The sequence below is a fragment of the Echinops telfairi genome, unplaced genomic scaffold (genome assembly GCF_000313985.2).
Source record: "Echinops telfairi isolate 266 unplaced genomic scaffold, ASM31398v2 ScPeMD7_7473;HRSCAF=8511, whole genome shotgun sequence".
Lineage (NCBI taxonomy): Eukaryota > Metazoa > Chordata > Mammalia > Afrosoricida > Tenrecidae > Echinops > Echinops telfairi.
In genome coordinates, this window is record NW_022111377.1 from 12,039,638 (window position 1) to 12,054,916 (window position 15,279).

Genomic DNA, 15,279 nt, shown 5'->3' on the forward strand with positions numbered 1-15,279 from the left:
AATGATGTACAAATGCGCTTTACCCAATTGATGTGTGTATGGATTGTGATAAGAGTTGTATGAGCCCCTAATAAAATGATTTAAAAAAAAAGATTTACAATCTCAAAAAAAAATAATGTGAGTAATTGGGAAGGTCAGTAGTTTGTTCATCTTTTAATAAACACTTTTTCATTGCAAGGCATATGTTGTCTAAAAGAATACAGGTTGATTTAATGGAAAATTCAGGTCTGCCAATGCCACTTGCAAAATTCTCCACAGAGTTGGATGTCAATCCAGTAGTAAAACATCTTCGAGTGATATGTCAGGAAATATATAACTAGTTTTATCCCTTGTTATATTAAAGTAGCATGATTTCTTGATCAAATGAGATTTTTCTTTGAAAGGACTGATAATTTTAAAAGTTTAATTTATATCGTAGAGTTTATATTTCCATTATAAAAGTAGTTTTCTTTTTGTCAAGTTCACTGAATTCTCATATATATGGTAGATGATTAATCTTGGTTTCAGGAATTTAACTTTTATTTTTAATGAATTATCTATTAAGAAAAAATATAAAGTCTTCAGAAGAGAAAATCAAGAAATCTTGATGGAATTTCATGTCATTATGCCCTAAATTTAGAACCTAGAACTAAATTGAGTGAACTTAGCAGTGATAGAAGAAAATTCCAGTTTCCCACTTGGGACTTTTGTTTTTAAAATTGAGTTCTAAACTTTTTATAAGGAAAAGGTAAATGTTACATGTTTTACAGTTAAAACAGAGAAGAAGACGGTACAATTTAGTGATGATGTTCAGGTTGAGACAATAGAACCAGAGCCGGAACCAGCCTTTATTGATGAAGTAAGTGCGCCCTTGGTAATAGCTGTTTTTGTTTTGTATAGATATTGAAGTTGAATTGTTTTTCTTGTCTTCTTAAAATACATTGATGAGTCGAAGAATGCATCCTTTTTGTTATATAAGTTTAAATACTACAGACTGAGCAAGGTGCTTCTTGAAAGTTTCCCTCTAGTCCCAATCTTTCTGTAATATTTAATTCTGTCTTGTTGCTGTTTAATGCCCTACTTAATACTTCCCAGGATGGATTTCTCATATTTTATTGTTTACAAGGTTTAAGTTTTTTCCAGTAGGATTAAGTTTTTTCCAGTACTTTTCACTCATGTGGAAAACAATGGAGTGGAGTACTTGGGAGCAGCGCTTTGTGTTTTGTAGAGGAGCTATCTGGGAATGCACCGAGAAGTAGAAGGGACCTTGTCTCCTTGCTTTAGTAGTTAGCTGCTGATTTGTTCAGCTTAGTGGGGACTTCCAATCCATCTATGTACTTGTTTTACTGGGACACAGTCAGGCTCATTTGTTCTACTGCTCTCGTGGTACAGAGCCAGCTCTGAATAGTTGTGACAGAGACTATGGAACTCTTTTAGAGTCTAGAGCACTTACAATCTGCCCTTGCAGAAAAGTTTTACTGACCTGGAGTGTAGATTGTTTTAAGAAAATGTTTTCAGGATTTAAGTAATGGAAACCAAATCCACTGCAATCAAATTGATTCTAGTTCATAGCGACTCTATAGGAGAGACTAGCATTTCTCCTTTTGACTTTTGAGACTGTAAATCTCTATGGGAGCAGACAGCCTCATCTTTCTTCCAAAGAGCATTTGAACTGCTGACCTTGCAGTTCACATCCTAATGTGTAACCCACAAATCCATAAGTACTCTTTTCTAAAACTGATCTCCTGGAGAGCACTTTTTTAGCACCTTTTGCCATTTTCCTTTTCACCTGTCCTATTACATTTCCCTCTCTCACTTTACAGAAGAAAGGCTTATTCCTTACTATACTGAATTTTACTGTGGTATATTGCCATTGAGTAAATTTCCATGGATAATTCCAAATGTTGGTGTTTTGTATTAAGAAAACAAATGCTCTAATCACTGGCTAGCTCAACTCACGCAAGTTATATATTTTTGTTAACAACAAAATAGGATTGAAATGAGTTGTCAGCTGATAGCTCTCTCAAAATAAGTGTTAATGACAAGATAGTGATTTCTGGCATAAAATAATTGAATTATTCAAATAATTGAAGGATTTTGCTATAGCAGCTCTTAAATTTGTAAGCATGATTTCTCATTAAGTTCATCTATAAAACCAAATAGAAAAAGAATTGATGCAGAACCCTGCCTCAGGTTTTTTGACCTATTAGTCATTCTTAACTCATCTAGATGAAATTATTAACATTTAGAGCACCATCATCAATTTTTATCTACATTTTTGATGAAGAAATTTGATACGGTACTTTCTAGAAGACCTTCAAGTATATTACGCTAAGATTATATTTTGTAAGGGAAATTGGATAGAAATATAATGGCAAGGAGAAATATGAAACCATATGAAATTCCTGGCAGATTGTTCATTGTGTTTTTAAAATAACAATAATAATGCATACAAATTGATAAGAGTGTTTGAGTTTCTTTGGATATATTTAAAAGTTTGTTTGAAGACTTTCATTTTTAAATTATATCCTTAGTAAGATTTTTACCTTATTAATGAAAAACATGATGTTAATTTTTAAAGTAGAGGAGGAATCCATAGGTTTATATCATTATTTTTGAGGAGGAGGCAGTAGTAGACAATGTGAAGACTACTGCATACACACAAGGAGCTACACTGGACCAGGGAAAGCTGTGTTTGCCTCATTGCATTGCATAAGAAAAACGCATATAGGGTCAGTCAAGTGGTCTATATAGAAACTCTAGCTCTGTCAGTAAATAATTTGAATTAAAGTGTACTATTTCACAAAGAAATTAAATAAAAATATCCATACGTTAGTTGACTCTCACTTTATCATTTGTGGTTGCAGACAAGCTCTATAGTAACTTACATGCACCTTCATTTTTTAGATTACTTCAAAAGAAAATTGTGAATCTTACATTGAAAGCACACCAATTTCTCACTTATTGATGATCTGAAATTTTGCATTTACAACAACTTAATAAAAAATCTCAGTCAGTGACTATGATGGTCTGGGCCCCATGTGGTGCGGCTGCCAAGCCTAGGGCAGCCTCCATGGGCCACCCTGAACAATATACCAGAGGCCTTGGTGATGAGTGGTCACAAGAAGGACAGTAACCAACTGGCCACAGGCTGCCTGCTGTTCATCCACAGTGTCTCAGTCTGCCCATCAATGGTGCAGGCCAGTGAGTAGAGGAAATGAGATTGTCGGGGGCACCGGTAGGAAGGCGCAGCTGTGCTGGGGAGGTCTGTGGAAAGAAAGGGAAAAGGAAGGAGCTGCAGGACTAGAGCAGACAGGGCCCTGCTCACGGCAGGGGGATACTGGCAGGCAACACCTTGCCACCACCTCCACTTCCATCCCTCTTGGGCCCCAGCTGGTGGGGTAGGGGAGGCAGGAAGAGGGCGCCTGCTACACCATGCACATCCTGAGACCTGCCAGGTGTCCAGTGCCTGGGAGCACTACTAGACACATGTGGTTAGAAACAGCCTAACTTCAGCACAAAGCTGATTTTTCATAACTGATAAATGAAGAGTGAGGTGATGTAGTATCCATTTCAAAATGCAAAATTCTTTAGACCTGGTCAGTGTTTTTTTTTTCTTTCTTTAAACACATACCACTTTTACTTCAGTGGTGAATTCATCTCTCAGATAGTGTTTTAGTTATAAACGACTGTTTTACTTTGAATTTGGTAGTCCAAATTATTTTCCCTATGTACTGTGTAGAAATGAACATAACCATTTGCATTTAATTTGGTAAGATATTTTGGTATACTAGATTTGTATTTTGGTTTTTATAAATACATATAAATAAATATGATGGCTTCATTAGTTCCCCTGATGTTTGCAACAAAAGATTTTCTGAAATAGATCTGGATCATTGGTTTGAAATGCCTTTTAGCCTTTCTCACATAGGAGAAAAGAGAAACCACACATTTTCCCTCTTTCCTTTTTGACAAACTGATAGGGAAAAAATGTACAATAAATCTTTATGGCCCTACTTAGAAGGCGAACAGCTGCAGTGTAGCTGAGTTAGGACTTCTGAAACAGCTGTTCCCCTCACTGTGGTGAAGAAGTAATGACTGAGTTCTTAGTCATCATTATGGCCACCTCAAGGGGATATCACCCATGTCTGTGGCCAGGGAACGGCCGTAGCCCAAGTTTCACCGAGAGTCACTAGCACGACACAAAAGGTTGAAGAATTCACGTGTTAAAAGTCTAAAGTGTGTTAAAATGTGTCTGTGTTTTTCCTATGTTATAGGATTTATTAGAATTTTCAAAAATAAGAACTTTCAAACCTATACCTCAAATGGTACTAAAAAGAGAACATGAGATATTTATTATTTATATGAAAGCAAATTTTTACTCTGTGCAACGAAGAATTACAGAATTTCTTTACCCATTACCTTAGTAAGTTAGTGTGAACATATTGTTACTTAAAGGTTTGTTGATTTGTGTAATGATATTATTTTCATAGGAGAAGATGGACCAATTGTTACAGATGTTGCAAAGTACAGACCCCACTGATGATCAACCAGATTTGCCAGAGCTAGTTCATCTAGAAGGTAGATCTTATTTTCCCTTTATCTGGTTTTATATTTACATAAAATAGAGAAACAGGTAAAGAATAAATACATTTTCTTAGACCCAGTTTCATTTTTATGTGTACTTTAAGAAGATCCATCATAGGTCCTGTGAATTGGGATTAATATAACGTATCACTCTAAATGAGAACCTGTATTTCTTAAATTACATGAATCTCAAAGGTTTGCTTTCTTTTGCTGTGTTTTCTTATATCCAACTCTTGTCATCTCAGCACTGTGTCACCAGATGGGGCCTCTCATTGATGAAAAGCTGGAAGACATTGACAGGTAAAAGAGCATGTGCTACATACTCTGTGTACTTTCTTCCCTGAAGTTCTCTCTGAGCTGCTGCTTTCCCCACAGCTTGATGATAGCCCTAGTTCACTTGTTTTCTGTGTGTGCCTTGACTTAGGCTTAACTAATATAATCACTTTGAGTAAGTTGGCATTCTAGTACCCACAAATGCTCCCATTTGTTAATAACTACAGAAGAAACCTTGATATTTCAAAGTGCAATAAATTGTAATTAGCTTCAGTTTTCCCAGCACAGTGCTTAAACCCCTTTAAAGATCTTGGTGTCTTAGGTCTAAAACACAGGTGTTTTCTATTACAGAGTTAATGTTTTAATAATGTTTGCTATTGCCTCTTAACACTATCAGGGGGAAAGAAGTATTGTGTCTTGTTGCTCTAATATATAACGTGAACAAATACTATGCTTCATACTAATGTGTAATGTTTCAGAAAACATTCGGAACTCTCAGAACTTAATGTGAAAATCATGGAAGCACTTTCATTGTACACCAAGTTAATGAATGATGATCCAATGTATTCCATGTATGCAAAACTACAGAATCAGCAGTATTATATGCAGTCATCTGGTGTTTCTGGTTCTCAGGTGAGCTTTTAAAAACTTAAGCGCATCCTTTATATTTTATATTATTTAGTATAACTTTGTTTTTATGAAATGTGAAACTTCCTAGAAGTGATGTTTAGAATGTAAATAAAGTGTAAAATAATGTTTACTTTGACAAACTAAATAATTGGTTCCACCCCTTCCCTCCTTTTTTTAAAGATTGGATAATTTTGACTTCACTCTAGACCTACTGACTGATTCTTCAGGACTGAAGCCCTGATATCAGTATATTTTAAGAGCTATATCTCAGTAGAATTTCTAATCCTTACTAAAATTTTTTGAGTATCTGTAGTTTTTTAGTGAGCTTTATTAATCTGGACATTTTTCCTTGTATATGAGAATGTATATAATACAACAGAGAGACACTTTCCTCTTTTTGCCTCAAGCTATTCTACAAACCACTTTCCCATGAACTCAAAAGCTCCAGGTGACAGGAAGTATTTATCTTTGTGTTTTACCTGGGTATAGACAGTATTCAGAATATATATATTTTTAGTTGATTCCTGTCCTACTGACTTCTTCCTCCAGAACTCTGGAGATGAATATCCAGGCTTGCAGTACCTGGGACCAGTATGGAACACCTGCTCAAGGGTCTTACCAGTTCATGCAAAAATCAGACAAATGACAATTAACTGTGTTTAATTTGAACAGTCCAGTAATGTCCAGTTAAGAGTGGAGAGCTCTGATTTGGATATGTTTGTGATGAAGACCTTTGGGATCTGGTGCTGGTGTGTCGTGCAGTTTAACAGAGGTGCTAGGATAATTGCGGCTTTTGTTTGTTGATGATAATGTTACTCTCTCCACCCATACTAAGGTCTCCCTACTGGGACATTGGGGTTTTCTCCATTAAACCTGTAGAATTAAAGGCTCTAATAGAAAATTAGGAAGTTAATGTCTGTTTAGATTTGGGGCACTAAAGACTACAGTCTCTTTAGATTAAAAAGAAAACACCCCCCCTCCCCAGCCCCCCATTTTTTGGGTGTTTTTTTTTTGGACACAGGATTCGGCTAACTGTGATCTATCTCCCAGTGTGATAAAGTATAGCTAAGATTTTATTGGAATTTAACCACATTAATTCTTTAAGCACATTGCCGGTGTCTGCTTTCTGTATTGCTAAGATTAAATAGTTATACCAGAGACAAAAAAGCTCACAAAGCCTAAACTAGTTACTGCTATCTGGCCCTTACCAAAAGACGTTTGCTAACCCCAGCTTTAGAAAATTAGCTTGCTTTTATGTTCAAAAACGGCACTTTAAGTGTAAGTAATATCTACAGGTAGATGTAGCCAGTTGATCTAAAATGAATTTAATGTACTTTCTAACTATAATTACAGGATTCCTTTTAGGGAGTCATGTAAAATTTTAACATCAGAATAGGAATGATGTTAGCCTAACAGTTGAAGAGAAGATCCTCTATTACTTCTTTGTGGAAATTTGAATTTGGCTAAATGTACCTAAGGAAAAAGGTCAGAAGCCCGCTGGAGTAAGTTTAGTAGCAAGAGGAGTAGTATTTTTAAAACCCACAATTCCAGAGATGTAATTGTTCTTTTTGTAATGGATTATTTCTATAAAGAAAGTTTGATATGCCTATTAATATTTAAATAGCATTGGCTTGAAAGAAAATAGTCTATCCTCTAATGTGTTTTATCTTGAACTGTTTTAGGTATATCCAGGGCCTCCTCAAAGTGGTGCTTATCTGGTCGCAGGGAACGCACAGATGAGCCATCTCCAGAGCTACAGCCTTCCCCCAGAGCAACTGTCCTCTCTCAGCCAAGGAGCCCTTCCACCCTCTGCAAACCCAGCCCTGCCGAGTCAGCAGGCTCAGACTTCATATCCTAAGTAAATGTTGACTGTTGGCTATTGCTTAGAGTTAGTGTTGTTGAAACTCTGAAGTACTCCCTGCTCATCTGTCACCCTCAGAATGGGTTAAGAAAAGACAGTGGCCTACTACAGATGGTTATCACACAGAGGTGTGATGTGCTGAGTTAGGTTTTCAGGAACTCCTGAGGCATTTCCGTTCTAGCCAGTGAGCCACTCCTCTGTTCTGCTGACTCACCAAAGCAGCTCACTTTTGTCTTGAGCTCTGTCGTTTTCTATATTCTTACCACAAGTTTCTGTAATTTTGCTTTTATTTGAATTTATGATGATGTTTGATAAAGATGTTAATGAAGCTTAAATCTGATAACTATTATTATTTTTCCACAAAATAGATAACGAAAATGGAAAGTTTTTGTTTACTCTTGGAATTTACACGTTGGGGCTGTCTCTTAAGACAAGTATTTCCTCCCTTTTGCCCTTTGTTGGAATTCAGTTTATATTGCAGTTTCTATTCTCATCATCTACTGAGAGTGCTCCCCTCCCGTCCTTCACAGGAGCCAGAGTGGAGCAGTGAGCACTGGGGCTATAAACTCACCGGCTGCTCCATGGGAGAACGCAGTGACAGTTTTCTCCCACAGAGGTCACAGCGTGACCCATAGGGCAGTTCAACTTTTTCCTGATAGGGTCGCTATGAGTTGGAATCACAGCAACAGGTTGGGTTTAGGTTTTTCATGTAGTTAGATTCTTGTTCATTATGTGAATGCGCCTTTTCTGCTCCTGTGGAAGTCTGACCTGAACTCTCTCTGTGACACAAAAACGCAGGCTTTGCGTTCACTAGATGCGTCTAGAAGCTAGGGGACTCTGACTTGTAACGCACGTTTCTAGAGGCAAAGGCACCTCTCTAGAACCTTTTCATTGGTGTTGAGTTGCCTGGAAATGCTCCTATACTGACTTCACTCTTTAGTAGTCATATTTTTGGATTTTTTGTTATTATTTTAATTATTCATCTAGTAGTCTAAAGTGACCTTAAGAAGGAGGGTAATATCTAGGCCTATTGTGGCATCAAGAAACAGGGCCTCCTTACTGGGTTTTGAAGCTCAGGAAGAAATATTAGGTGTAGCTTTCTCTGTCACACAACTCTTTTTTTCATCACATGGAAATCATGTGAAAATGCATATTCATGGATAACAAGGAAGCGGGAAGGGAGCTATTCATAGAAGGGTTGCTTATTGACTAGATAAAAGGGAACAGGTTTTGTGTCACATACTGCCTCAACTATCTTCTTTCTGGAGAGAGGTTACTTGGGTTTCATTCTTAAAATTTAGGTCCTTCGGACATTATCCTTATAAGTGAGATGCTATGTTGGTAGGAATGTAAATGTGATGTGCTGTAGAGCTGTACCCCCTGCTGCTGTAGCCGGGTTGTCTGAGCCTCTGCAGTGCTCAGTACGTACAGACAGTGTGCACAGCCTGCACTATATTCACTGCTCAAGAAATGTATGTTCATTTCATTGATGCTTTTGAAAGCATTTCCTTAAAAGATTTAACCCTTTTAATCTGGCCGATTTCTGTTTTGTAGTTCTTAGATTAGCTGTTATTTGTATGAGCAGCCTTTATTAGCTTCCCGCTTCTTCAACACTTTTCCTGTTGTGTGCTGTAATAGAACCCTGCGCTCTTCATTTATTGACCTGGTTAGTTGCCAAGGACCAAGTCATTAAGTGAACGTCAGCACTGTGTGAAAATGGAGGATGACCATATCAGAACACAAAATGAAGGAGGGTGGGGGGACTGAACTCTTACTACATAACTGCCAGATTCCATCATTACCTAGGATATAACTGCCAAATTGAGATATAGCCTTAACTATCACAGCCACCATTACTCCTACCTCCTACCTTGGCATTCCTTACTGCCAGGACATATGTTGTTGTTGCTCAAAAGAGTCAGATTTTTCACTATTATATATGTAAAATGTTGGATAACAAGATAGTAATTGAGGAATAGGTGTATTTCTGAACACCGTGTCTGTTATAAAATTTCCTTTTTACTTCTCTGTATCACCAGTAAATTGCCCTATCTTAATAGTCTCTTTCACTTTTATATGCACACTGTGAGCTCGTTGTCTTAGACCTGGTAGAACTGGTTTCTCAGAAACCCAAAGGGGCAGTTCCTCTCTGTGCTTTATGGTCCCTATGAGTCAGAATCAATTTGATGGCAGTGAGTTTGAGTCAACCCATTTTCAGACTTCTCTCATCCCAGGGCAGTCTTTTTGATACTTGGGGATGAATACTTACTGGTGCAGTTTCTTCCACCTGCTAATGTTGGTAATGATAGTGCTAGCAGGCCACCAAGGCGTATACTTCTCCTGTGCTGTGAGGAGCTGTCCAGTCAACTTTTGTCCAATAGTGACCCCATCTGTTAATGGGAGTGAACATGTAGCCTGTGCCAGACACTGCTAGACGTCTGACATACCAGCACAATTTAGTTTCTTCCTCTCAAGTTGCTTACTGGGCAGGGAGGGAAAAACACAGAAAGAAGATATAATTTGTGACGTATTTTAATTACAAATACAAGGTACGTTGGAGGCCTCGGGGATCAGAGGAGGTTTCCAATAAAATATGCTCAAAAGTGTGATATTATTAGGTTGGAGAAATAAAGTATGAGAAATATTCCATACGAGCAGAGACATGGCAGTGTGAATGAGCGAAGACAGGTATGAAGTAGCATCATGTGGTGGAGCATACTCTGGTACTAAAGTATTAAAATGTATAATTGGAGGGGAGAGAGTTTGAAATAGTGTCAAGGATCAAGTAATGAATGGCCCAATATATCGCACTAAGGTAAGGTGACCAGATTTTAGCATTGGTAAAGCGGGACACCATTGATCAAACTCATATCCTGGCGAAATAGCCACATGGCAGCCAAAAACTGTATACCCTAGCTTGTCGTGCATTCTTTCCAAAAATTGGGACTTTTTAAAAATCCCATGGGACACAGGAAAAATTGTTAAAAATCGTGACTGTCCTGCCAAAAGCATGACATCTGGTCATCTTACACTAAGGAACTTGTAGCTGAAGAATAATGAGAACGCCTATGAGAGCAATAGAATAGTCAGAAACATAAGCACTAACTTAAAATGAGGGAGATTAGTATATTGGCAAGTAATGCTGAGTTTCTAACTGCAATGTGTTCTGATAGGAATGTTCCAGTTGCTGCTGAATTCGTTCTAATTCACGGTGACCCTATTTGTTGCACAGTAGAACTGATCCCCCAGGGTCTTCATGGCTGTGACCTTTCAGGAACAAATGATCGCGCGTTTCTCTTGATGTTCTCTAGGTGGGCTTCAGCCACCAGCCTTTTAGTTTGTAGACAAAGCACATAACTGTTGATACCACCAATGAATTCTGTATATACTGAAAAACAGAAACAAACCCACTGTCATCTAGTTGATTCTGGCGTCAAGACTAAGTCTTTAGAGAAAACCGGTCCCAAACCGGGGGGCCCCAACCCTTGGGGGGGGTGTCAAATGACCCTTTCACAGGGGTCACCCACTTCATAACAGTAGCAAAATTACAGCGATGAAGTAGCTACAAAAATAATTTTATGGTTGGGGGTCACCACAATATGAGGAACTGTATTAAAGGGTCGCTGCATTAGGAAGGTTGGGAACCCCTGTTATGGGAGAAGGCAGCCTCAACTTTTTCCCGCAGAATGGCTGACGGGTTTGAACCTTAACCCATAATGCCGCCAGGGCTCCTTGTACATAATGATAGTAGTGATGGGTAAGAAGTTATTTAGGAGATTAACTTATGAATTATAAATTAAAATAAAGAAGATAGAACAAGGTAGGAATTACAGTTGCCCTTGAGTTGATTATGACTCCCAGTGGCTCTAGCTAGTAATACCAAAAAACCAAACTACCTTCCATCGAGTTGATTTTGACCCTTGGTGACCCTATCAGACAGGGTAGCACTCCCGGGGGCTTTCCAGATGGAAAGTATGAGAGTAGAAAGCCCCATCTTTTTGCTGAGGAGTTTTGGAATTGCTAACCTTGTGGTTCATTGCCCACAATGTAAGCCACTGTGGCGACGTGTTAGGCACTGTGCTGTGGGTCTTACTTACCGTGTGCATGCCTTTATTCCACATGGATAGCCTATGAAATGCCAGCACCAGGTGTCTGAAGTAGGTTGCCAGACCTCCCTCTGAGGTGGCCCTGGGTGAACCAGAACTCCCTTCAGTCTTTCAGTTAGAAGCTGAGAGTATTAACAAGCATGCCTACCACCCAGAAACTAAGGTAGCCACCTTTTAGATGGAGAAGCTGAGTCACAAAGTGATGAAGGCCCTATTTAGCTAAGATTCAAAACTGGGAATTCTGCATCTAGAGTTGAGTGCTTAGTTTCTACACCCTTACAGCAATATTGTGGTGCTTATTGGTATACAAGAACTTCAACATCTTGTCATTCAACTTTACATTTCACAATGCATTATATATGGAATTATCATGATTGTATGATACCTTGAAACAGCACATAAAATTTCATATTATTTGATAGAATATGGTAGTAAATTACCATCTATTATGATAATGAATCACAAAGTACAAAAGCATTGAGTTGATCCACAATTGGCTTACAAATGATCTAGCAGTTGGGGTTAAAAGAATTTTAGAAATAAATGGTAGTAGATATTTTGAAACATGGGGGCAATTGTCCATTACGTAGCTTATTTTTTGCTAGAAATATAGGGAAAATAATCTCAATATGAAGTTATCCCAGTATTTCTCTTCATAAAGCCAAACTAGTTTTATGCGCATCTTAGAAACCCAGATTGGGAGCGAGAAGAGAGGAAGCAGAGGTAGTCTGTGACGCCGGCTGCTTGAAAGCGTTCTCTATAAATGGGAGTCAAACACGAGTGGAGGAGCCTGTAGGGGGGCGCTCTCACAGGCCCTTGTAGCAGGAAGGGGAGGGATAGGAAGCTGGTATGTGTGTTGGGAATATAGGGAAGACCACATAATTTACTTCTGTATTTCTAGGGAAATAAGAGCAGTGACGTTATCAGGCTTTCTTCTTAACTAGCCCATCAAAATTGCTTTCACCAAGGATACTGGTGAATTCCATATTTATCCAATCCATTGGTCATTTCTTTCTTTTTTTATTTTATTAGAAAATCATTTTATTGGGAGCTCTTACAACTCTTATTACAATCCATACTTTGATTGCATCAGGCATATTTGTACATATGTTGCCATCATTCTTTTCTAGACATTTACTTTTTATTGAGCCCTTCATATCAGCTCCTCTTTTTTCCCTCCGCCCCACCCCCCATGACCCTTTGATAGATTATAAATTATTGTTATTTTCACATTTCATACCGACCGCTGTCTCCCTTCCCCCATGTTTTCTGTTGTTCTTCCCCCTGGCGGTGTGTGTGTGGTTATGTGTTTATCATTGTGATCGGTTCCCCTTCTCTCCCCCCTTTGCCCCTACCCTTCTGGTTTCACTATTCCCACTCCAGTTCCTGGGTTCCGTGTGTCATGAGCTCCCATCTCATCTGTACCTGTGTACACGCTCTGGTCTAGCTTCCTCTTTGGCCGTTTTTCAGAGCTTCCGTCTTCACTTGTCCATCACCATCTACTCCTCACTCCCCTTTGCCTAACTAACACCTTTTAATCTTCCGGCATCTAGGTCTAGTCATCCGGGAGATGGCCTGCCTCTTCTCCATCAGCATTCCTCCCCAAGGGGCCTCATCCAGTCCTCTGACTCTAAATACCATTCACATACTGGCCACACCCTGACCCATAGTTCTAGTCCTAACTCTGCTGGACTTCATATTTAAATAGATGGCTGCCTGCTCATTTTCTTATGTATTTCATAGAGAGCTCTGAAGCCTTACTTTGATTCTCCTCCAAAAAACCTATTCTAGTTTTTGTTTTCTAGTTTTCTGTGCAAGGGCACTTTACCAGTTGCATTGCCATCGGTCCTAAACCTCAGACAGTCACTGCTTTCTTCATTAGCAACATTTGATGGTTCTTCTTTCAAAAGCCATGTAGAATGTGGTCCTCTCCTATATGTCCACCGTTATCAAAAGGGCTGAAGCCTCCCACCACCCAAGGATCCTCGCTTCCCTTCTTCCCAGAATGAACTTCTTAAAACAGTTCAACTCACGTCACTCTTCTGCCCCCATCGACCAATGTAGAAGCCAGAATCCCGTCATCAACAAGTCGTCCAGGGAGCTGCAGAAAGTGCACGGACAGCTGGAATGAAAGGAGAGTGGGAGCTTTCTGTGAACTGTATTTAAAGGCCCTCGTATGTTCTCAGGTGTACCTTGCTCTCCATCCCGCCACGTTACCTGTGCACTCGTCCCCTCTGCTCCCCTTAGTTTGCCACAGCCCTCACACCTTCCGTGCTGGTCCCTGAATACACCGAGCATTTTCCACCCTTGAAGACATCTGCAATTGTTCTCTTTGTCTGAAATGTGTTTTCTTAGATAACCCATGTGACCCCCTCTTTGGCTTTTTTCAGTTCTCTGCTTAAAGTGTTGCTTTCTCTGGAAGGTCCACCCCTCCTAAACTAGGATCCCTTGCCCCAGGTACTCTCGACCTCTTCTCTACTATACTCTGTCTTCGTAGCAGCTATTACCATCGACAGAGATTCCTTTTCTTTTCACCTTCAAGAATATTTAAGTTCCCAAACGTATTTGGCTCACTGTTCCTTTTTTTGAAGAATATTACACAGCTCCCTCTGTGATTAAAGACTCTTGTATGTTAGCACATAATCCAGGATGAAATGGTGCTCTGTGCTTTTTTTAGCGTCCCTCTGTGCCTACTGTGTTAGTGCCTTGCAAGGCAGCGTTACTAGAATGAGCTCCTTGATGCACAGGGACCCAATGGGGCCAGGTCAAATGCCCCTGTGGGGAGAAAGCCTTGGCTTTCTCGAAACTCCATGGTGCCAGAGACCTTTTTCCTCACACTTATTGGTCTCTTTGTCCCAAAGTAATAGTTTTGAGGACATAAAGGTTTTTAATAAATATTTACTGAATGAATGAACGTCCTTTTTTGGTCTTTCAATGTCCATGTAATTCAATATTTATATAATTTAGTATTTCTCTCCCTCCACAGCACAATGGTCAGTTCTGTCCAAGGAAATACATATTCAAACCAGGCTACAGTGTACAGTCCACCTCCTGCTGCTGCTGTTGCCGCTGCTCCTGACGTCGCCGTCTACCAGAATGCAGGAACTAATATGTCCCAGGTGCCAAGCTACAACTTGACATCGTCACCTCTGCCTCAGCCCGTGGGCACTCAGCAGCCACCTCAGCCCCAGCAGCCGTACTCTCAGAAGGCCCTGCTATAGGACGTGGGCTTCCTCGTTGTGGCAGACACCTGCTGGCTGCAGCTGACAACCTTAGGAGATTCTCTCATATCTTAAGATTTGTGTATTCTCAACTTACTGGAATCGATCCTGGTCAACAAATTTAAGCATTCAAGAAGGTAGAACTCTCTTCAATTTGCACTGACTTTTTAAGAGTTCTCCTACTTGCCAGCCTCTCACCCAGCGGAAGGAAGCTACTTATTATAACATTGTATTCCTTTCATAATATGAAAGAATTGATACGCGATTGTCTTGTAAAATTACTTGGTCTGAAAAAAGTCAAACTTACAAAACGCTGTTGTGACAAATGTTATGTACATATATTGATGTGTAACTTCATTAGTGGCCATTTTGAATCACAGTACTGATCATGTGAATATATTTAACACTGTTAAATTAATTTGCATTACTCTATTAATCATGAACAACTACCATGTTTCATAATGTTTTGTTGTGGATTTACAGTAACTACACTATCCTTTTAAACTGCAGAAGAAGAAAGCTGTCCCGTATTTACATGAAGGCATTCTGTGATTTCACATGAAACTGAACCTCCTTTCATTAACTATAAGCTAAACAGATGTATACTAAGACTTCCTGTAGC

At 39.2% G+C, this 15,279-nt stretch overlaps 1 protein-coding gene across 3 annotated transcripts in view; it reads left to right on the forward strand.

The window, feature by feature from the left end:
- STAM (signal transducing adaptor molecule) overlaps positions 1 to 15,191 on the forward strand; it is a 70,224-nt gene extending 55,033 nt beyond the window's left edge. For all 3 annotated transcript variants that reach the window (XM_004716007.3, XM_045285605.1, XM_045285604.1), the window contains 6 exons: positions 750 to 838; positions 4,473 to 4,560; positions 4,812 to 4,866; positions 5,319 to 5,472; positions 7,152 to 7,327; positions 14,423 to 15,191. In XM_004716007.3, the coding sequence (XP_004716064.1) occupies positions 750 to 838; positions 4,473 to 4,560; positions 4,812 to 4,866; positions 5,319 to 5,472; positions 7,152 to 7,327; positions 14,423 to 14,657 (797 nt within the window). In that variant the 3' untranslated portion in view covers positions 14,658 to 15,191. The remainder of the gene's footprint in view (positions 1 to 749; positions 839 to 4,472; positions 4,561 to 4,811; positions 4,867 to 5,318; positions 5,473 to 7,151; positions 7,328 to 14,422) is intronic.
- The last annotated feature ends 88 nt before the right edge of the window (positions 15,192 to 15,279 follow it).